The 20,855-nt window shown below is 45.6% G+C and overlaps 1 protein-coding gene across 4 annotated transcripts in view; it reads left to right on the top strand.

Moving 5' to 3' along the window:
- The window catches only part of HIC2 (HIC ZBTB transcriptional repressor 2), a 72,140-nt gene extending 51,285 nt beyond the window's left edge, over window positions 1-20,855 (top strand). For 2 of the 4 annotated variants that reach the window (XM_027689614.1, XM_027689615.1), the window contains exons 2-3: window positions 12,713-12,856; window positions 19,036-20,855. In XM_027689614.1, coding sequence (XP_027545415.1) covers window positions 19,072-20,784 — 1,713 coding nt within the window. In that variant the 5' untranslated portion in view covers window positions 12,713-12,856; window positions 19,036-19,071 and the 3' untranslated portion in view covers window positions 20,785-20,855. Of the gene's footprint in view, window positions 1-12,712; window positions 12,857-17,154; window positions 17,244-17,288; window positions 17,370-19,035 lie in introns of those variants that run through there. The other 2 variants (XM_027689616.1, XM_027689617.1) reach the window with 2 other exon arrangements.

Below are 20,855 nucleotides of genomic sequence, written 5' to 3'. Positions count from 1 at the left end.
TCATCCTGCTTTAGCCATACCTGCCTTGTGCCCTGTCAGCATTTTCTGCTTGGGAATGGCTGGGTGGGCTTTGCTCTCTTAGCCGCGCATCTTTTTTTTACCGTGGTTTTCACATTTCACCGTGTCTATTTGGCATAAATCAGTTGAGGATTTGGTGGTAGGAAGTGCAGAGGAGGGAAAGAAAAGAATCCTTGGAGCGCTCCGTTCACTTTCTGCTGGCAGTGTCCCTTTCCCGCTCTCGGGGGAGGTCTCTCGCTCGTGCCTGGGCTGGTTCAGCCCCCGGAGCACAACTGCGGGGCAGCCGCGGGGTCGCTGTGTGTGCCCGAGTCATGTGGCCAAGGGGCCGCAGGCTGGAGAGCTGCTCCCCCCGAGCCAGGAGTTACAGGATCCCGCCGGGGGCAGCTCCAGCTGGTATGCACTGGTACTAATATAATCCCGCAGGACCGTATCCATGAGACACAAGTGTGACATGGGAGGTATTTAAGGAGACACACCTGTTCTAGGCACGGGCCTGGGTATTGCATGCCTTGGAAATGGAGGGGTTTTGGTGGAGCAGGAAAGACTCTTGTTTTATCCACAGGAGGGCTTTGCTTTCTTCTTTCTCCCCAGTTTCACATTATTTTATAATTTCCTAATATTGTGCAGTCCTGTGGCCCCTTAGCACTGGGCTGTTTCAAAGGCCAGGCTGGCATTTGCATTTGAACTTTTTTTACCTTAGTGTGTGATTCCAGAGTGATTAGCAGGAGAGAACAGCTTCTGGTCTGAGTGATGGTTTGGGTGTAACTGCTCCCAAGAAAGGGCAGAGAATTCGGGGAATGTCATCTATGTGTGGGGTTGGGTTTTTCAGTCCTTTAGATAATTTAGATTTTATGTTGTGTTTACCTGTATTTTTATTATAAGGCCTCTGTCTTGCAATTTGGAGCAGTAAATCACATAAAAGTCACACCATCTTACAAATTCTGAACAAAAATATTTTGTCCCTTCGGTTTGAAATCTGAGCGTCTTTTCCCTCTCTTCTTCCCATCTGTCCCCCGTCCCAAAAATTGTTGTGAAACAGCTACTCTCCATAAGAAGAAGCAAGCAAATGCAAAATAAATCTCATAGTTGCATAGTATAAAGAAAATAACTTGCTTAGATTTTTATCTCTCTTTTTAAGTAAATCTGACAGTTGTTTGGCAGAAGATAATTTTTTTTTTGCCATTGAAAAGAGGATGTATTAAGATGAAGGCCAAAAAATGGCAGGGTCTGTCATATGACGATTCCATCTGTCTGTCTTGTCTTTCAAGTAGAATGGAATTTTTCTCTCAAACTTCATGTGCTTTTTTTTTGATGTTAATGTGAAATCTCCTAGTTTGCCTTGGTCTTGTTCCACATGGCCCTTCTTTCCATGGATTCCTGCTCTTGGTGAGGTGTTAAGTGCCTGTTGGTTTGGGACAGCTTCCAGGATTGGGGCTGAGATTTCTCCTATACTTGACAGATTGTTGTGTGAAAATAGTAGCAACTGGACAGTTTTTTCCTCCCATCTTTATTTTAAATAATGTTTGCCAGTAAACATCCAGAATGCCAGTTGTTTGTAGAACTAATGTAATGGCTGGTGGAAATAAGGAAGAGGGAGGAGAGGAATGTTTTACTCTAAGACCTGGTTAGTTTGGGCAGTTTAGCATTTAGGGGAGAAGGGGGTTATTCTCTTCTGTAACAGTTCTGCATTTAGAGTGGGGGGGACTGGAATAACCAGTCCCTGAGGGGTCAACAGATTCTCCTTCTCAGAAATTAAAGGTTTTTGGCAAGGGAGAAGATCCTGGGCATGGAGCCCCCTCAGCTCCAGCCTCACCTGGCCCATGGGGTCATTGACCCTTATGGCAAGGGCATATAAAAATGGATCTTTTAACCCCTAACCTGAAGGATGGCTGCAGTGCAGGAACAGCCTCCTCACTGCCTGGGTAAGCAGAGGTGCTCACCAAAACCCACGTCCTCTTTAGAACCTGTGTGCTGGTGTGCAGTTTGACCAGACCTAAAGCCTCAAATTGTTCTCCTCCCATGTGGGCAGACACATTTTTGTAAATGTGAATGTAAAAATACCTTTGATTATGCTACTAAGAAGCAGAACATCTTGTAAAGGTTGAACATCCTCCCCAGACTGGCTTTGTCCCTCTGCACATCACCACGATTTGCTGCACAGCCAAAGGTATCTCTGCTAACTGGTAATGGTGGGCTCTCTCCCACTCCTGTCCCTACTAGATTCTCCCAGAGTTAACAGATTTCCAATAAAAACCTGTAGAGATTTATTCTGGGTTGTTTAGGTGGGGTTTTTTGGTTTGGGGTTTTTTTGGTTTTGTTTTCTTTTTTTTTTGTGGGGGGGAAGGTGGTGGTATGGTTTAGGGGGCTTTTTTTGTTCCTTAACTGCACCCTGCAAAATGTCCTGGCTGAGTTGTTTCCAAATACTGGCATCTCCAGGGAAGGGGTTATAAATTGCTAATTTAAAGCCTGCAACAGGATAATTAACTAACCAGTTTGATGTAAATGGCTTAATGGGGCTTTACTAGACCCTTTGAACTTAAAAGTAGCACTAAAAAGTAAACTGTAAATACCTTCAAGGAAAGCACTGGCATGTTTGAATGTGGGGCTGCTTGGCTGTAAGGAGCAAGTCTGCTCGACTTGCCAGGATTCCAGTGGCCTGTGTGACAGCAAAACATGCCAAGGGGTGAGGGGACCAACCAGGCACCCTTTGGGGAAGGCTCTGCAACCACCCTGGTTCTTCAGGAAGCACACACACACTCTGATATATCAGGCTTTCAAACCTGCCCTGCCTGCTTTGGAAAATTTAAATCACAACCTCAGTTTAAATGCAACTGTAATGAATTTCATCAGGATTGAAGGAAAAAAAACAACAAAAAACCCAAAACCCCGAGGGGGAGGCAGCCACTAGAGTCCACCCTAATTTTCCTGCAGTTCTGTTTGCATTAAGGTCTTTTGGCAAGTCCAGGCAGAAACACTTATTACGCTTTGTTTCAGAAGACCTCGTTACCCACTGAATCTGCTGAGACAATGTACCACAGCCCTGCAGCAGATTCCAGTTCCTGATGCATTTGGGGGACTTTTGGGAGAACCTCTAAACTGTCATTCTTGCTGGGCTGTTACAAAGTTCTAAGGGAGGAAGTCAACAACAATTAAACATGTAGAAATGAAGATCATTACGAAGTGGAAGTATCTTGTGTAGTTAGGCATTGATCTATGCTGACTATGGAAACTGGGGTGTTGGAGAGGAGAATTTCAGGCCGAAATGCAGGCAGGAACATTCCCTTCTGTTTGTCCCTCTGTGGGACTGGGAGAAGCTTCCTCCTGGTCCCAGTGGTGCTCTGCTCCACCTCCTCACTGAGTGTGCACCATGCAGTGCCAGGAACAATTCCAAGAACTTTTTCCTCATTGTTCCTCTGTCTTACCATCATCTTTCACCTATTGCCAGCAGCCTCCCTGGATACTGGAGGATGTTTTGGAGGTTGAAGCACAATCCTCCGTTGCTGCTGTGACCTCTGACACTGGGGATTTGGCTTTACAGCCAGCTTTGGTGGAGTGTTCCCGATCCTTGGCTGTGCTTTGCTGCCTGCTCTGTTGTGCTGCCCCTGAAGACCAGGAGGCTGAGCCAGAACAGGGCTGATGCAGGAAGAGGGCAAGACCTGACCCTTTTGGATGTGGCCCTGACTTGGATGCCCTAAAACAGATCATGATGCCTCATCCTTTGTAATGATGGCTCTCTTTCTCTGTGGTTTGTTTAGGGATTTTTTTTTCCAGCTGGGAAAATAATGGGAAATAATGTATCATTGGCAGTGTCACTGCTGGCCTTAAAAAAGAGCAGCATAAAAGCACTGAAATCTGTTGTAGAGGGCAACGATGCAGAAGTGCTACATCTTATTTTAAAAGCCACGTCTGCCTGAGGATTCAGCCCTGTGCTGTAATAGTTCAGGTGTCTGTTGTATGCAGAGATCAAAATGCTCTACTGTGGCCTTTAGAAGAGAAGGTAATAACATGGCACTCTGCTCTTACATGCTGACTGAAGCAGTTGGCACCGTGGCACTACCTGCTTGCCGTGTGTGGGTGGGAGCACAGCACAAGTTAATTTGGGGTTGATTGTGTTGGCAGGGATCTGCCAGAAGAGCTTGCCTAGCTGCCTGTGCTATGCTGTAGTTGTTAATGCTTTACTTTTATAAGCACTAACCTAGATCACATTTAAAAAAAATTCAAAACACCTACATTATTAGAGAGAGAGATACTTGCAAGCAGAAGAGCTCTGCTCACAGGCAGTGTTGGTGGCAGGAGACTCCCTTCAAGGAACACCACAACACTTCAGTGTGCCAGCTCTGCTATCTTGGCATCTGACTGGGAAATGCAAATACTTAGTCTTAATCCATCATTCCCACACGCTGACATGTATCCAAGGGGAACTTCTGTGAATGTTGTTGTTATTTCCATCTAATTTCAGCCACTGCTTTGCTTCCCAGCACCTCCCCACTATGTGTCTGAGAGCAGTGTCTTCCAGGCCTTTTATGCCAGATCTTTTGGATTTGTTTCCCTCGTGGGGAGGCAAGAAGGCCTCAGTGTGTGTGTCTTTATCAGAGATCTGGGTGGGGCATCGAGGGCACCCTCAGTAAGATGGCATAAGGTGGGGTGGAAGTGTTGATCTGCAGGAGGGCAGGAAGGCTCTGCAGAGGGGTCTGGACAGGCTGGATCGATGGGCCAAGGCCGACTGTGTGAGGGTCAACAAGGTTGAAAGGAGGCTGTAGCCAAGGGGGATTGGCCTGTTCTCCGGAGTAACAAGCAATAGGACAAGAGGAAATGGCCTCAGGTTGCACCAGGAAGGTTGGGGAATTTCAGGAAAATTTCTCAGTGGAAAGGGTCATCAAGCATTGGAACAGGCTGCCCAAGGAAGGGGTGGAATGGCCATCCCTGGAGGTATTCAAAGGACGTGTAGATGTGGCACCTGGGGACACGGTTTAGTGGTGGACTTGGCAGTGCTGGGTTGATGGTTGGACTCGATCCTAAAGGTCTTCTCCAGCCTAAATGATTCTATGGTTCTGTGTGCAGCACAGGAACAAACCCTGTGACTGGAGTGGTTGGGGTTGTTTTTACAGGACTGTTCTCTTTCTAATCCCCCTCCAACAAACCCTTTCGCAGATTTTTAGATTCCTCACTAAATCCTTTAAATAATATGATCAATTAAAAACCAAATTTTCCTAGGAAAATAAAATTAAGTTAAAGCTGATTGCAGTAACCAACCAGTCTTTCATTGAGGGGTGGTCAGAGTTGCAACTCCTTTCTGATGTTCTGATGTACTTTACATATCATCTAATAACCATACTTTTGTCTTTTATAATGAAAGTTTTACACAAATAATAAAAAATACGTATCACAGAGGGAAGAAATCATGTGAATTATGAAGAAAGCTTGTATGACTAAGAATTTCTACTGTGCCATTCATCCCATTGAAAGACCCAAATTCATCGGTCATTTTTGGGCACCTTAGCAAGTTTCAGCACAAACAGGTACTAGTCCTGTCTGAAGCTTTGCCTGTCTCTCAGTGACCCAGTAGGATCTGGGGGGAAGAAGTTACATTTGCAAGATGGCAAAGCAGAATTTATTTTCTCAGCAATTTCACTATTTGTTATGAATAACTGTCTTTAAAAAAACCCACAATAATCCCCCTTCTAGCACACCTTTGGTTTTGAAACCCACCAAACCTGACATCGATATTTGGGTTGTTGGCTCAAGAACAGGGAAAATGTGAGTAGTAGAGCCTGGGCCAGGGCTCTTGACTCTGACTACTGCTAGAGAAAGAACAAATGATGTGTAACGGTGCTTTCCTGACCTTTCCTCTGTTTTTAGAAACATGAAAAAATTCATCTGTGCTTTTTTTTCTGGCTGTTGCAAATAATAGAAAATTGTGAGAAAATTAGAACATAATGAAGACAAATTTTAAAGTGGTGTCTGCTGCAGGTCCTGGGTGTGTTCTCTGAATTACCTCCTGCTTAGGGAGCAGCTGAAAAATCCAAGTCCTTTTCCAACATGTCAAAACCAACTTTTCCAAAGGATTCAGTGGCTGTGCCAAAGGCCCTTGCCTACTTGTAAGCAAATGCACACTACTGGGACTGTCTCTGCTGGAGCCAGCTTTTGCACATGCAGCTGGCTCTATTAAATCAATTTGATGAATTACTATATACTTTTTAATTTTTCTACAGGCAGGTCCCTGCTGTTTCTTGCCTGCACAAGATTAAACGAGCTTTTACATTACATACCCTGTTATAAGACTTTGATTGGGTGGGATGGGTCTGTGTCTGCTCCTGGAAGGGTCTGGGGATTTGGGATAGTTGTCAGGCTTCTTACATGAAGTAACAGAGAAAAAAGGTGTGTGAAAGCCATGTCAGCATCTGTGATGGAGGATATCTTGGGATGAGAAGGATGTCACTTATTCAGGTTCTTTACAAGAGTTGACTTGTTTGGTTTGGGATTTTAAGGTGGTTTTCCTGCTGCTAAAATATACTCTTTGAGTGAGGTCTCTGCCAAGAAAATGCCTGGAGAAAGGAATAGATTAACCCTGGATGGGCTGATGTGGTGGTCAGAGAAAGCTGGATGGCATCAGAACATCCCTCTGTGTGATGTGGCTGATGAGCCTCAGGATGTGTGTGTTTTCAAGCACCTGCACTGTGGCATAACAATGCCACAATTTATGGAGCCCCTCTCTGTGACAGAACTGCATGTGGCTGAATAATGAGCAGCCACGGGGCAGGGGCTGGAAGCAGCTGGATCCTGGATACAGGTGTTTGGGAATGCACCATGCCAAGAGGGAGGCTTTAGTCCAAACACTGAATGTATTTTCTGCATCCCCTGGGCGTCTCTTGGTGCTGTCATATGAGAGGGCTCTGCTGGAAGTGGTAAGGATGGAAGAATTTTACTTTTTCCTTCCACTCCAAGGAGTGGTATCAATGTTTGTTGTGGCTGCTAGCAGTAGTTTGTACATGTATTACTCCTTGGGCCAGATGCTGATCCTATTTATGTAGCTATAAAACTGCTGTGTTGTTTCATCTGTGTTAGAGAGGTTTCAGCCTCTCTGGCTGTTTTGGGTTTTATGTTTTGGTTCTGTTTGGTTTTTTGTTGTTTTTTTTTTCTTTAACCACTTTCCTTGCTGAGAGGGGAGAGCTCTGTGGGAAGTGATCCAGCAAACTTTTAAAATAACCTTTTAGTGTGGGTTTATTGTTTTGTTGGTTTTGTTTGGTTTTTGTTTTTTTGTTTTTTTAACTCTTGCTCAAGCTTTTAAATATGTGAATTGTCTCTGTGAATTCTGAGTGCCTCTGAAACCTGCCAGCCAAGCCTAAATCTCGCAGGAGGTGTGGCCACATTTGTGTTCTCAGAGCTCTCTGGCACAGACACCTGGTACACCTGTGTCTCCTGCTGGTTTCAGTACTGTCACAACTTCACCCCTCATGCCTGTTTCTCTGGTACCTCCTGTTTTTCCCAAGGTTATCTTCTAAAAATAGAATCTGCTCCAGATTTTCACTCCCCCACACCCATCTTGAGAAGAATAATTACCAATGAGATGGTTTTAATAATGCTGAAAGAAGGAGGGTTGTGCATTCTGCTTTGCTCTTTGAGGCTTTTTTTTTTCCTGACAGGAAAAAAATGCACAAATTGCTTTGTAATTTCCTTAGGTGACAAATTTAAAGTGAGTAGTTTTTTAAATAGTTAAACTTGAGTATTTAAACATCTGATAAATCATGGGTTATCTGAAGAATGAAATTGTAAATATTTTGGCACTAACAGAATTCCATGCAAAGGTCTCAATCTGAGTATAAAATCTTGTAGTTTCCTGAACTGTTTTTAGACTGGTCGAGGTAAATGTGGTATCTGGTGTTCACCTGTCCAGAAACCAAAGCCATGCTCAACCCAGGTGAGCAGAGATGCTTTGGATGACACTGTTATCTGTCAGCACTTGATACAGCAGCCACAAATGCAAACATTTAGAGCATTTTTAAGCCAGAAAAAAAAAATCTCTAAAATGAAAGAAATAACTGAATGAAAGCATGTAAGGGTTTGAGTAGATGATGCTGACTTTACTGTCCTCTAAACTATGTCTGCAGCAGCCCAGAGCTTATTGCCAAGAGAAATTAAAGAGAAGGTGTCTCTGTGCTGTGTGATGTAACTGGTGAGCAGGTGCTCTGGCGAAGGGTGCCCTGTGTGTGATAAGTGCCTACAGATAGAAATGCTCTGTAAAGGAATCACTGCTGGCACACTGACACATGCTGGCAGATTAAACTGTGTTTGGTGGAAGGATAAGAATCTACTACAGCTCTTTAAAATCACCCTCGTCGTGATCACCTTGTGATAAAACATTAATTTCTCCAGTGTGAGTGTAAACGTAGCACATTTCCCAGATGATCTCTTAAAATAAAAACAGATGGGTGCCTGAGTGGACCAAGTCAGCACAGCCAGTCAATGTCCAGTGTTACTGCCCAGGGCTCAGGATGAAATGGGAATGGTGATGGTGCCTCAGGTTTTACAGCCGCCTCTGTGCCCAACTCTGACAATTATTTATTACCACTAATATTGTGCTTTGTAAACTCTTACAGTGCTTTATGAAGTAAGACATGTTTTCTATTTTAAAGATCTTATAATCTTGTGGGCTGATAAGGGATTATCCCTTGGATGTTCATAAATAGCATTAGCACTAAGAGTTTTATTAGCGCCGGGTCCTTTCAAGCCTGGGGCTCTTTCTTTTTCTTAGCAACACGTCCCTAGTCAGGTGCTGAAATGAGGATTTTGACACTGTGATGTTCCAGGCTGGCACAGTGTGGGCATTCTTTTGTTTTGCTTGTAGTGAAAGAGGAAAAGCCAAGCAGAGTCCCAGTGCACTGGCTGTTGCTCTGCATGGGTTTAATCCACAGCCTTTGCTCGCCTCTCTGAGACTGCAGATCTGGAGTTTGGGGGATGGCAGCAGAGAGCAGGCTCGGGAGGTTTGTGTGTGTGTTCTTGCGCGTGTTTTAAATAAACAAACAATGGAACAGCAACTCCAACAAATTGTGAGTGGTGCTAATTTGTTATAGTGCTGTCTTGCCTTCTGGCAGTGTTGATTTAGGAGAAGCTGAGCAGACTGGAACGGATGCAGGGAGCTGCCGGTTCTCTTGCTCTGGGATGTGCACATGGTTCAGTGTAAAATACTTCTAGGGGTCCTGTCCTGAGGAGCTTTCAGATTACAGGGTAAAGCACATACATAGGCTGCCAATCCCCTTTTCAAAACCAAATCTTGGCCCAAAGTACCTTCCCCTCTGTCTTGCTCCTCCCCTTCCACTTCTTTAAAATGAAGAGATGTTTCAAGTCTTAATTCATGACAAAAGCCTATAATTTGTGTGTTTTGAGGACTGCCAGAAAATCCTTGACCTTGACAAGAATAGTGTGTAGGGAAGGAAAGGAGGAAGATTTTGTGCTTTGGACTGTAGCAAAGTTTTCAACACCCCATGACCTTGCTGGGCTGCCTTTCATAATGTGCCTGGGGCTGTAGTCCCCTGAGCTGAGAAGCTCTGACAGGGAGGGCTGGCCAAACGCACCCGAGGTACCTGCAGCCCTGCACCACTGCTGTGAGGGCTGCAGGATAAAGCTGGCAGGATGGGAGCCAGGCATATGGTGAGAGAGATGCCATTTTGGTCCAAGATGGTTACTACCCTGCACCCCTCAGTGTTAACTCTTGCAAGTTGGTGGTATTAGCAGTGCTCTGGATGCAGGTGCTCCTGTGCAGATTGCTTCTCTCTGCAGAAAAGTTTGCTGAGTCTACACAAGAAATAAAAATAAGAGGATCTTTATCAAACCCTCTCTCATTTCTCCCAGTACTCTGAGGCTTTGTTTGCTCTAACAATTCATGTAACTAAGGAGCCTGAGTCACAGTGGATGGTCCCAGCTCCTACCTCATCCCTGTCCTGGAGATCCCTGCCCAGCTGCAGGGAGAGTGGAAAAGGTCGTGCATTTGCTCCAGTACCACTGCATTTCACAACCTGCTATCAGCTTGTACCTGTGGTGACTCAGAGCCCTAAAGTGCTGCAACCCGGAGGGTGCTGTAGGACAGTGTGGGCTGGAGAAGGGTCATTGGACATTCCTCCTTCTCTCCGTGCTGTGTGTGCCCCCAGAGCAATGCTCAGCCTGAGGCTGCCACCCCGTGCCAACTGCCCTACCCTACTGAAGGACAGGGCCCAAGCCTAACACTCTCTAGGATTATCTGGGAGGTAGCAACAATCCTTTAGTCATGTCCTAAGTTCTTGCATTGTAAAGGGACAGTTCTGTACATCAAGGCTCAAAGGTAGCCGGGAAGCAGAAATTTTGCATACCAAAGGGGTCTTAACTGGTGGATGGGTGGAAGAGATCCTTCCTCCTGTGTGGGCTGAGCTGCTCCACTCAATCTGTGGGTATTCTAGTGCAATAAGGAGTAAATAAATAAATTAATTAGATTAGCATCGGACATCGGAGCTGCCTTTACTACTTGCAGTGCAGGTACAACTGAAACGGAGCTTGCTGGGTTGTTGCAGGACTGCAGAAGAGCCCAGTGGCTGTTGCTGGTAATTAGCTGGTCACAAGCTTCTGAAGCTTTTATTTGTTTTGTGCCACTGCTGTGTTCCTGAGATCAACTGTGCTCTGCAGATATGCAGGAATTTTTAGTGCCTGGCTCTGCCTGACAAGATCTGCAATGTCCGTGCCTCTCCTCTCCTCCTCCCACTAGAGGTTTGGGTAATCTTAGGCTCCTTCATGTCAGCAGTGAAAATAAATGTATAATATACAAGTGCTCTGTTTAGGAATTGGCAGGAAGCTTCATTTCTGACTGCAGTGGGATGTTCTAACAGTAGGAAACACCTTTGGTTTAAGCAGTTCTCTGCTAATGTCTGCCCTAGAGGGGAAATACAACTATGGAGAAGAGCTCTTGCTTCACAGAAGCAAAAAAATCTGCATTTGAGCTGCTGTTCAAGATGTACCTTTATGCAGCATTCAGCCTTTGTTAAACTGGGTGCTTCTGGTATTGCTGAGGGTTTTGCAGAGTTGTGATCCTGGCAGATGCAGCCAGAAGTATGTTGCTCCTATGCAGTGCAGAGTGTGATCTTCTGGGAGGGGGAGCTCCGAGTCCCTGGGGCTCTGGCCCATTATGCTTAAAGCTGCAGGGCAGTTAAATGTGGGTTGGCCTGTTCATGCTGGCACTGGGCTGTTCAGACTAGTTCAGCAAATGCTCTTGGCTCAGCACAGCCCAGGTCAGTAAGCAAACAGTTGCTTACATTTCACTTCTTCATTGTATTGACAAGATTTAAAAATCTTCAGTCTATAGCAGTCAAAACAGGGTGATCTGAATACAAAAGACCTGTTAGTTCAGTGTGAAAGGGATTTAGTTATAGAATTGTAGGGATAAGTATGCAGGTGGGAATGGTGGGAACACTGACCTGGGCCTGAGCCGACCCAGCCCAGCAGATGTCCAGGAAGAATGACCTCTCTCCTTATATTCAGTGTCCTTTTCATGAGGACAGTTTCTGTTTCCCGGCCAGTGTCCTCCTTTATGTTCTCTCTCATCCAACTACATTAATTATTGTAGGTCTTTTTCATTTGGCCTTTTATCTTTTTTAAGGTTGATAATCAATATTCTTCTCACTTTTTAAATGTAAGATTTCTGTCTTCAGCAGCACAGCTGGAGACATGCAGCCATCAATGTGAAAAGAGCTATGCAGATGTTTTACTTCACTCTGAGGGTCTAAAAACCTACATTAAATCCCTGCCAGGCTGCAGGCTTTTTTCTGTACTGTTTTTTGGGGGTTTTGTTTGATGGGTTTCACTGGAGCAGTTTCATCACTTGTAGAGAGGGACCCGTGCTTAGCATCTACCCTCAGACTGCCCTCCATGATAATCCTGCTGGAGCTGATTACGGGAACTCTGTGGGAAGGAGGATACACACTGCAGAAGATACGATCAGCTTGTCAAACTTAGGGTGTCTGTGAGATGTGCCTTTCCCTGATGTGGAAAAGATGATGTTGCTTTTTCCTTTGGGCACGGGAGGGTGGAATTTCAGATCTTAAGTTTTGCGACTCTCGTACAAGCTGCAGTTCACCAGGAATCGACGTGATCTCCAGTCTCTAAGAACATAGATTAAATTATCAGTGAATAGTTATGATTATAAATAGGAGAGGGTATACAGTATCTTCTTCTCCCATCTTGCACCAAAGTATCCAGTCTGGCTCAATGCCATAACATCTGTAGGCTTGGGAAGGGGCACAGGGAAATGGGGACAACACAGAGGATCAGCATTTAAGAGTTTCTTCCGTTGCCTGTACTGTGTGGGAATGAGACCCTGAAGCTCTGGCACCAGGCTGTTCCTGTCATAGAGGCATTTCTAAATGGTGATGATATTTAGTTGCCTGAATTTCTGGGCATGATGAAGCTGGTGCAGACATCCTGGAATCTGCTGGGTTTGGATACATATGGACTGGTCCCCCTGAAGCTCAGTAACATTGGGAGTCCTGAGTGGAGGTGGCCAGAGTCAAAAAGAAACTCGCAGAGTCCTCCTGCTCTGCTGCCGTTGCAGTTCAGCAGTTGTGGGGAGATGGGTGGAGGGGAGGTTGTTCTGGTAGTTACATATTTAAGGCAGGTGGCCGTTTTAAAATGTACGTTTCAATTTTGATTGCAGTTTTTTAATTGCATTTAACAGCGTCCCTGCTGGTTCTCCATTCTGCATCCGTGCAGCCACGTTCTATTGATGGCCTGTTGTGATTTCAATGGAACATCATGGGATGTACCTGGCACGTCGGGCAGCACTGGATGGAGGTGCCTTTAGCCCAATGTACCTGGCATGGTAAGCGGCAACCAAGTGGTTAATCTGCATTCTACTGCTCGTAGTCTCAGCTTGTGTAGCAAGGTATTCCTGCTTTGCTGCAGCCTTGCACTGACTGGAAATCACTTTGCTGTCCTAATGTTAGTGCTTTTGTGCACGCAGGGCCCCTACCCTTTCCACCCGTGGAGATCCCCCTTCCCTGGGAAGTTTGCCATGCAGTAGAGAAGGGCTTAGCCACGTCAGGCTCTCCTTGTTATTCTAGAACATGAGAGAAGGGACTGGGAAATCGTCTGACTCTTCTTCTTCTCTCCTTTTTGGGCCAGGAGCTGGTAGCAGTTGAGCAGGTATTGCCCACCTACCACATGTTGCCGCACAGAGATACCAAACAGGTGCTTGTGTCCACGAGCAAAGCTGGATCTGCGGGAGCCCTGCGGGAGCTGCCTCAGGGAGCCGGGAGGGCAGTTCTGCCTGGCACTAATTGGAATGTAATGAACTAAAGCAGGGCCACTTTATTAAAGTTTGGTGATGTGGCATCCTCTGCGAAATTAGCCTCCATTTTCCTTCTCGTTTCCATGTTCACACCTGCAAAATCAGCTGCACATCCTGCTCTGTCCTGCATGTTGCTTTCTCTCCCCTCCCCGGCTCTGCAGCCGTGTCCCCGGGTCACTTGACATGTTGGTCTAAGCTATTTTGAAGTTCAAAATATTTGTGTGAGAAAAACAAGGGTGCTGCATCCTGTTTTCTGCTTAAGCCCAGTTCACAGAACTTTTGCTGCTCCACTGCCAATGATGAAAATGCATGTTCTTGCTTCTGCTTCTGAATTCTGTTGTCTGTCTGCTCGCAGGGGCTGGGGATAGGGACACATTTGGGCTAACACAGTTCCAAGCATTACTCCCTGTGCTTCTGCCTTTCTGGAATGTGAATACCTTTAAAAGTCATGGGCTAATGACCTGCCAGCTGCAGCTCCTGGAGGGCAGGTTAGCGGCCATGAACCACCCACTTCACTGATAGTCGGGACAGTCCTGGAAATAGGTTCTGTTGGGATGTGGGGAGAGGAAGATCAGATGGGCCAGTGAGGAACAGGAAAGCTCTCTTTCCAGTGGGGTCGTCAAGTGCTCAAAAGAAGTTGGTTCATCCGGAACTGAAGGGTGTAGAAGTCATTGGTTTCAGTTTCACCCAGTTCCAGGAGCAGCTGGACAGAGCATTTTTAATGTCAGAAATTGGTGGGAGAGAGCAATGTAGGAAACAGTGGATTTAATTCTGTCTTGTTCTTCCCCATGCTCACCACTGCAGTGTCTGCTCAGTGCAGCACAACTGCTTGGGAAGGTGGAGAACTAAGGAAGCAGGCCACTACCTTTTCCTAGGTCTGTTATAACATGCACAGTAGGCTGACGCTTTAACAGCATCTAATTTGCTATATCACATCTAATCTGTTTGTTGGTTTTTATCTGCAGTACTGTTAGTTCACTGCTCAGGTGCTCGGTGTCTAGCCTTCTCATCCATCCACAAATCCTCTACGTGAAATGAGTGGTTCCTTAGATCTGTTTTTGATTGATTCTTTGCTTCACTGGTGTTGCTGCTTAAAAGGTAAACAATATTCATGTGCTGCAATCTATAACTCAGAGATGAAATCAAATAGCATCTCCTGCCAGAAGTTGCTAAGATAACACATTTACCATTCATTCAGCAATTACTTTTAGGAGGAGATTTAGTGATATTAAAGAGAATCAAATCTGTAGTGAATATGTAGATTTTATACTGTTTAAAGGGGTGAAGCGATTTCTCTTCTCCTCTACGTTCGCAAATTAATTTTCTGTGATGTCCAGAATATCTGTGGAAATTGAGAGAAATTTAAATTTTCCCTGCTGTGTAGTGAGAGCAGCACAGCTCCTGGAGCAGCCTGTGTGTTCTGCACAACCTTCCTGCCCTCAGGGTGCCAGAGTGCCCCAGGCTGGGCACAGCAGCCCGCAGGTACCCAGCTCCTGGGGCAGCATTGCTTAGGAAGACACTGCTGGTGCTCAGCTTGCGAAGCTTTGTTTGCTGTGTGGCATCTGCTTGCAGCATCACTGCATTCTGTGATTTGTGCCCTGTATCTCTCATGTCTTTGCATGTGCTGTGTCTCAGTGTCATGGATATGGTGGAGGTAGTGGAGAGCCTCAGTCTTGCTTCACTCCCTCCTTGCACGGCAGTATTTGAGCAGGTTCACTGCTCTGAAAACTGTGTCTTGAATGCCAAGGAACCAACCAGAATGTGGGAAAAGACCATCACTGATGCTCTTTGTCCAGAGCCTTCTGTGATCATGTTTTAAATGCAAAGGAGTGAAATTTTGCACACCACATTCAGTGATTAAAAACTGGGGCCCCAGTGAGATCATCTATGTATTCTTGAGGTCTGGCGTTTGGTTTATTTACTAGAAATGCATCTAAGCCTTTTGTGAGCCAGGGCTCCTCTTAGCTGGGAGTATGTCTTATCTGTCTTTTTGCAGGAAACAGGAAAGGAAGGGTTATTAAAAATGATACTGAGATACAAGAAGCATAAACCCACTGTGATTTTTCAGCGCTTTGGGGGTTGTGGTGATGTTATTCAGAGGTTAGAGTTTGTAAAGAGACAGTCTCTGCAAACTCAAGGATAGCAAGGCCTTTGTAAGGGCTGCACCTGCCATTTGTTTGGGCAGATCTGCCAACTTTTATATGGGATTTAACCTCAGAGTTGTCCTTGGTCCCATGCTTTCAGCTAGAAGTGAGATCCTGGGAATGCCATAAGTTAAAGAATAATGCCTGCTTGTCTTTTGCTAACACCTTTTTCAACACACCTTCTCTTCCTCCACCTCTGAAATGCATCAGTGCTACAGAAGGGTTTGTGACTGGTCAGCTCTGGAAAATATCTGGAATGATTTGTTTTTGTTCAGGACTGCACAAGATGCACAAGGCAGGTTGCTATCAAGCTTCTGTCAGCAAAGGGATGTCAGTCAAAGGAGTGTTCCCTGAGCCACACTGCTGTCCTGGTAGGCAGTTCTGACAGAAGTTTAAACATGGTGCTCTAAGCTTGGCTGAAGGCTTTGCTGCCTTGTTTCATTACATTCATTTTGTTGGGGTTGCTAAACCCATGTTAGCCCTCAGCTAACCAATTCAGATTTGATAAGCAGTGTTACAGTGCTTACACCTGACCACTGCTTTTAAAACCTACTGAAGGTAATAAGCTACCTCTTACCTATGTCCTACTGAACATGCATAGTTCTGTAAGATTTGACATGTGAGATAAATAGAGGTAATTTAAACAAGTTGTACTATGCTAATTTTTATGCTGCAGAACATTCTGAAGCTTAATAATAACATTATCTTCCTCATGAAGGTCAGTAAAAAGCAGAATTACAATTCTACCTGTTTCCAGGGCTTTCCCTGCAGGCTCATTACCTGGTTTCAATATCATTTAAGGCAGAAAGAAAGAACAAGAAAAGAAAGAAGTACAACTCTAAAAATATTTTGCATTAGTAGCTGCAACGAGCCTTGACTCTCTGCAAAGGCTTAGACAACTCATAGACAGAGATTTCTAGGCCTCTGCTTCAAGTGCCACATGAATGGGAAATAAGATCACTTTTACTTGAGTGACATACTCCTTTTTTAAATTTTATATTTTATTAGCTTGTTTAGGCAAAAAATATTGGCTGTGCTGTTTCCCTTCCTTTCCATCCCTTCCTTTCCCATATTTGTCCTTTATGGAACACTTAAAAATCATATCCAGGGATTTTGTGTGTTACATGCATGAAAAAGCCCCATTATGTTTGTAGTGAAAGAGTGTAGCACCAGGCTGTGTCTCTGCCTATCCTGAGCAGGATGCATTTATATAGAGAGAATGCTGTGTTTTGTGGCAAGCCATGTTTCTGTCCTTCCCTATCCATGTATCTCAGTGACCCAGGAGTAAGGGCTTTTACTGGCCTGGTTAGATAAAAGTGGGTATTTGGTGCCTCTGTTGTTGCTTCTTCCTCTTAATCAGCAATTCTGGAAGCAAGCCACCAGACCCAGCCACGCTGCCTGCGTGCTGCAGCTCTGATGTAACTAATTACATCAAAACTTGTTTTTAAAGTGCTCAACAGTGCTCAGTATCGGTAATCCCTGTCCTGTCACGTTTTTGTGATTCTGCAGGGTGACTTTCTAGGACAGAGACACTATAGGTGGAGGCAAGCACCATGGCAAGCCAGGATTTCCTCCTTTGGCTGCCACCCTTGCTAAAGCCAGCGACCTCTGGGAACAGCATTTGTGTCACAAAGGCACCATCGTCTTGGGTTCCACCAAGGTCGACTTGGGTTCCCATCCGTTGCTGAAACAATACAGAGCAGGAAAGCAGAGCGGCCTTTTGAGCCGTGGGTCAGGGGGATGAGCCAGAGGGATCTGTGTGGATGCTGAATTAGGTGCAGCTGCACTCAAGAGCCACAAAATTCTACCAAAAGCATAAGCAAGTACCAGGCTGACCAGCAAACCAAGGGAAGAGTTGTGTCCTGAGGAAGAAGGGAGGCACCTGCTTGGCAGATCTGCTGGTAAAAATATCAGGGTAGTCAGGCAACAACACTGGAGGAAAAATTGCATTTGTTTACTTTTTGATAGCTTTTTTTCATAAGGCAAAATTTTTTTGTTGTGCAGAAAAGGATGATGTAAATTTACCACCTTTCTGATAATGAAATCTTTATTTTTATCATCAGTTAGTAAGAATCAGATTTGAGGGAAGTAGTTTTTAACACTGACAGCATCACTTTATTTCTTCTTGTGTATATATGCTTGGCACAAGGGAAGATAATGCAGTCTGATGCTTCATCATTTGAACTCTCATTGGACAGAATGTGTTAATGGGTCTCACAGACAATAAAAACATTAACTGATGATGATTTTATGAGAAAATTTAAGCTCTTCATTTCTCTGTACTTATGACCTCCTTGTTCAGTAGGAGAAATGCTTCAAATAATATGATGAATTGGGAAGGGAAGGAAGTGGAAGGCTAAATGTGGCTATTGTATGTTTGGTATTTAATTCCTACATTTAAACCTCAGAAACAATTTTGAACCAACTTTAACAGATAAATGTCCATTACAAGAAGCAGTTGGCACTTTCAAACAAACAAAAAAAAAATCAAGAAAAAAAAATCTTAAATTGGTCTTGGATCCCTGAATGCAGACCCAGATTTAAATTCTGGCATTTAGGTATTGTGATATCTCCTAAATGTACAACTGCAGTTGGTTCTGATACACCTCAAGCAAGGTGTTTCCTACCATCCATACTACTGGGAAAGCCAATATAAACATCTAACCTAAAATGCAACATGACTACTGTTTGTGGAATACATACATGAAGGCAACCACTATTTTCCTTTCTTTCCAGTATTTCAGGGTAGAAAGACTGTGAGATATGACTTTTTCAGTTTTAAAAAATTCCTTCAAAACTAAAGAAAGAACAAAATTAGCTTAAGAAAAATGTGTCAGATTTGTGAAGACATTTGGTGGCACTTAGCTAGCTCAGCATCCTGAATTTCAGCCAGTTGAGGGTTGATTCTGGCCCTTCACGTCAATGGATTGGGATATGGACATTGCCAGGGGGGTGGTTTTTAAAGCAGCTTTTCATACTCTTAAGGAGGCTTCCCATTCACACCTCAGTGTGATTAATTCCATCTTCAATGGATTTAGTTGCTACATGTCATTTTTCTCAATCCCAGAGCAGCTGGGTGTTATAAGTTTTCAACATGTAAGAGCCAAGAAACAAACTACATGTTAAAGTAGAGAAGCTGCAGCTTATGCTAATTATTTTACATGCTCAGATATGCAAATGACAGTGAAATAGATGCTTCTTTTCCTCTTTTTCTCGCTCCTCATCCTCCCTTCAAAACTGTGTCAGGAGAGGGATCAGCTTTCCCCCATTCCTAACCATTGCTTTCATGCTGGTGCCTTTTGAATAGTAGTTCCAGACAGCAACCATTGCTTTTGGAAACAGACAATTACAAATCTGATTTTTGAAAGACTCGAATCAAGTCTTAGCACGAGAGATACTTCTGTCTGTATTCCAAGCAGGATCACAGCTTGCAGGGCTCAGTGTGCTCAGATCTCCTTAGTCAGAGTCAAGCCTAACACAGACTGCACCATGTTAAACCAGTCTATTAAATGTAACCTGTTTGAGTGGAAAGAGCAGGCTCACACCTCTCATCCTCCTGTTTTGCAGGTGGTAAGGTGAAGGTGAGAGGAAGAGAAGGTGGAGATGGAACTGCCAAATCATGCCAAACAACTGCTACTGCAGCTGAACCAGCAACGAGCCAAAGGTTTCCTCTGTGATGTGATCATTGTGGTAGAAAATGCCCTGTTTCGTGCCCATAAGAACATCCTGGCAGCCAGCAGCATGTATTTCAAATCCCTTGTCCTGCATGACAACCTGATAAACTTAGACACGGACATGGTGAACCCCACCGTGTTCCGGCAGATCTTGGACTTTATTTATACTGGTAAGCTCTTAACGACTGACCAGCCTGGTGAACAGAACTTTAACGCTCTCCTCACCGCAGCAAGCTACCTCCAACTGCACGACCTGGCAGCTCTCTGCAGAAAGAAGCTGAAGCGGAACGGCAAGTCCTTTGCTGGCAAGGCCGGTGGCCTTGGTGTCGGGAGATCTGCCAGGAGTCAAAGACTTTCCACTGCTTCAGTCATCCAAGCTCGCTATTCAGGGTCAAACGAGGGGTTGAAGGGCTCGCACTCAAAAGAGCTGTCAAAGGGAAAGCTCTCTGATGACGAGGTCTTCATCAGCAGCTCCAACCAAGAGAACTGTCACTCCTTAAGCAGGGGAGCCAGCAAGAACGGCGGTGGGGGCGGCAGTGCCAACGGGAGCACTGGTGACCAGGAGCTCGGCCTCGACCTGTCCAAGAAAAGCCCATCGCTCCCTGTTGCAGCCTCCCACGATGACACGCAGCACAGCGAAAGCCAGCACGGCTCTCCCCAATCTGCCTCAGCCCCTGCAGCCAACAGTGCCTCATCGTTCGACGAGTCGGGGGTCGGAGCCCCCCACAGCATGGCGGACAGCAGCGACCCCATGGAGATGGATCTGAGCGAGGAGTGCCACCACGTCCTGACCGAGGGCAGCCAGCGCAAGGGCCTCCGGCACTCGTCCCGCAAGAAGGAGTGGATCAAGAAAGACAACGCCTTTGACCGGAAGGAGGGGAGCAAAGACAGGGACGAGGGCGAAGGGCTGCCCAACGGTATCCTGCTGGGGCCCTTGTCCAAGTCTGTGGAGAGGAGTCTGGCCGGGGCCTACGGCGCAGACCTGCCCTACCCCTGTAAGGAGGAGGTGGAAAATGGTAAGGAGAACAGTGACGACAGCGGCCAGAGCGAGAGCGAGAGCGGCGGCCACACCAGTGCCAACTACGTCTACCGGCAGGAGGGGTTCGAGCCAGTGGCCTACGGTGACAACCTGTACGTCTGTATCCCCTGCGGCAAAGGCTTCCCGAGCTCGGAGCAGCTCAACGCCCACGTGGAAACGCACACCGAGGAAGACCTTTACATCAAGGAGGAAGGCACATACGGCAGCAAGGATGAAGCCGAGGATTTGTCCAACCCCAATCAATCCTACGCTGCGGAGTCCCGGCCCTTCAAGTGCTCAGTGTGTGAGAAGAGCTACAAGGATCCAGCCACGCTGCGGCAGCACGAGAAGACTCACTGGCTGACGCGGCCCTTCCCTTGCAACATCTGCGGCAAGATGTTCACGCAGCGGGGCACCATGACACGGCACATGCGCAGCCACTTGGGGCTCAAGCCCTTTGCCTGCGAGGAATGTGGGATGCGCTTTACCCGGCAGTACCGACTAACAGAGCATATGCGTGTCCACTCAGGAGAAAAACCTTACGAATGTCAACTGTGTGGTGGGAAATTCACCCAGCAGCGCAATCTGATCAGCCACCTGCGAATGCATACCTCTCCCACATAAGCCAAAGACTCCAGAATGAGCTTCGAGCCCATCCGCAGTGATTTACCTTTCTGTAGACTTGCTGCTTAAAA

This window comes from Neopelma chrysocephalum, unplaced genomic scaffold (assembly GCF_003984885.1).
Source record: "Neopelma chrysocephalum unplaced genomic scaffold, ASM398488v2 Primary Assembly neopelma1_77, whole genome shotgun sequence".
Lineage (NCBI taxonomy): Eukaryota > Metazoa > Chordata > Aves > Passeriformes > Pipridae > Neopelma > Neopelma chrysocephalum.
Note: the sequence above shows the minus strand (reverse complement) of the source record. Positions and strands in the feature narration are given on the sequence as shown.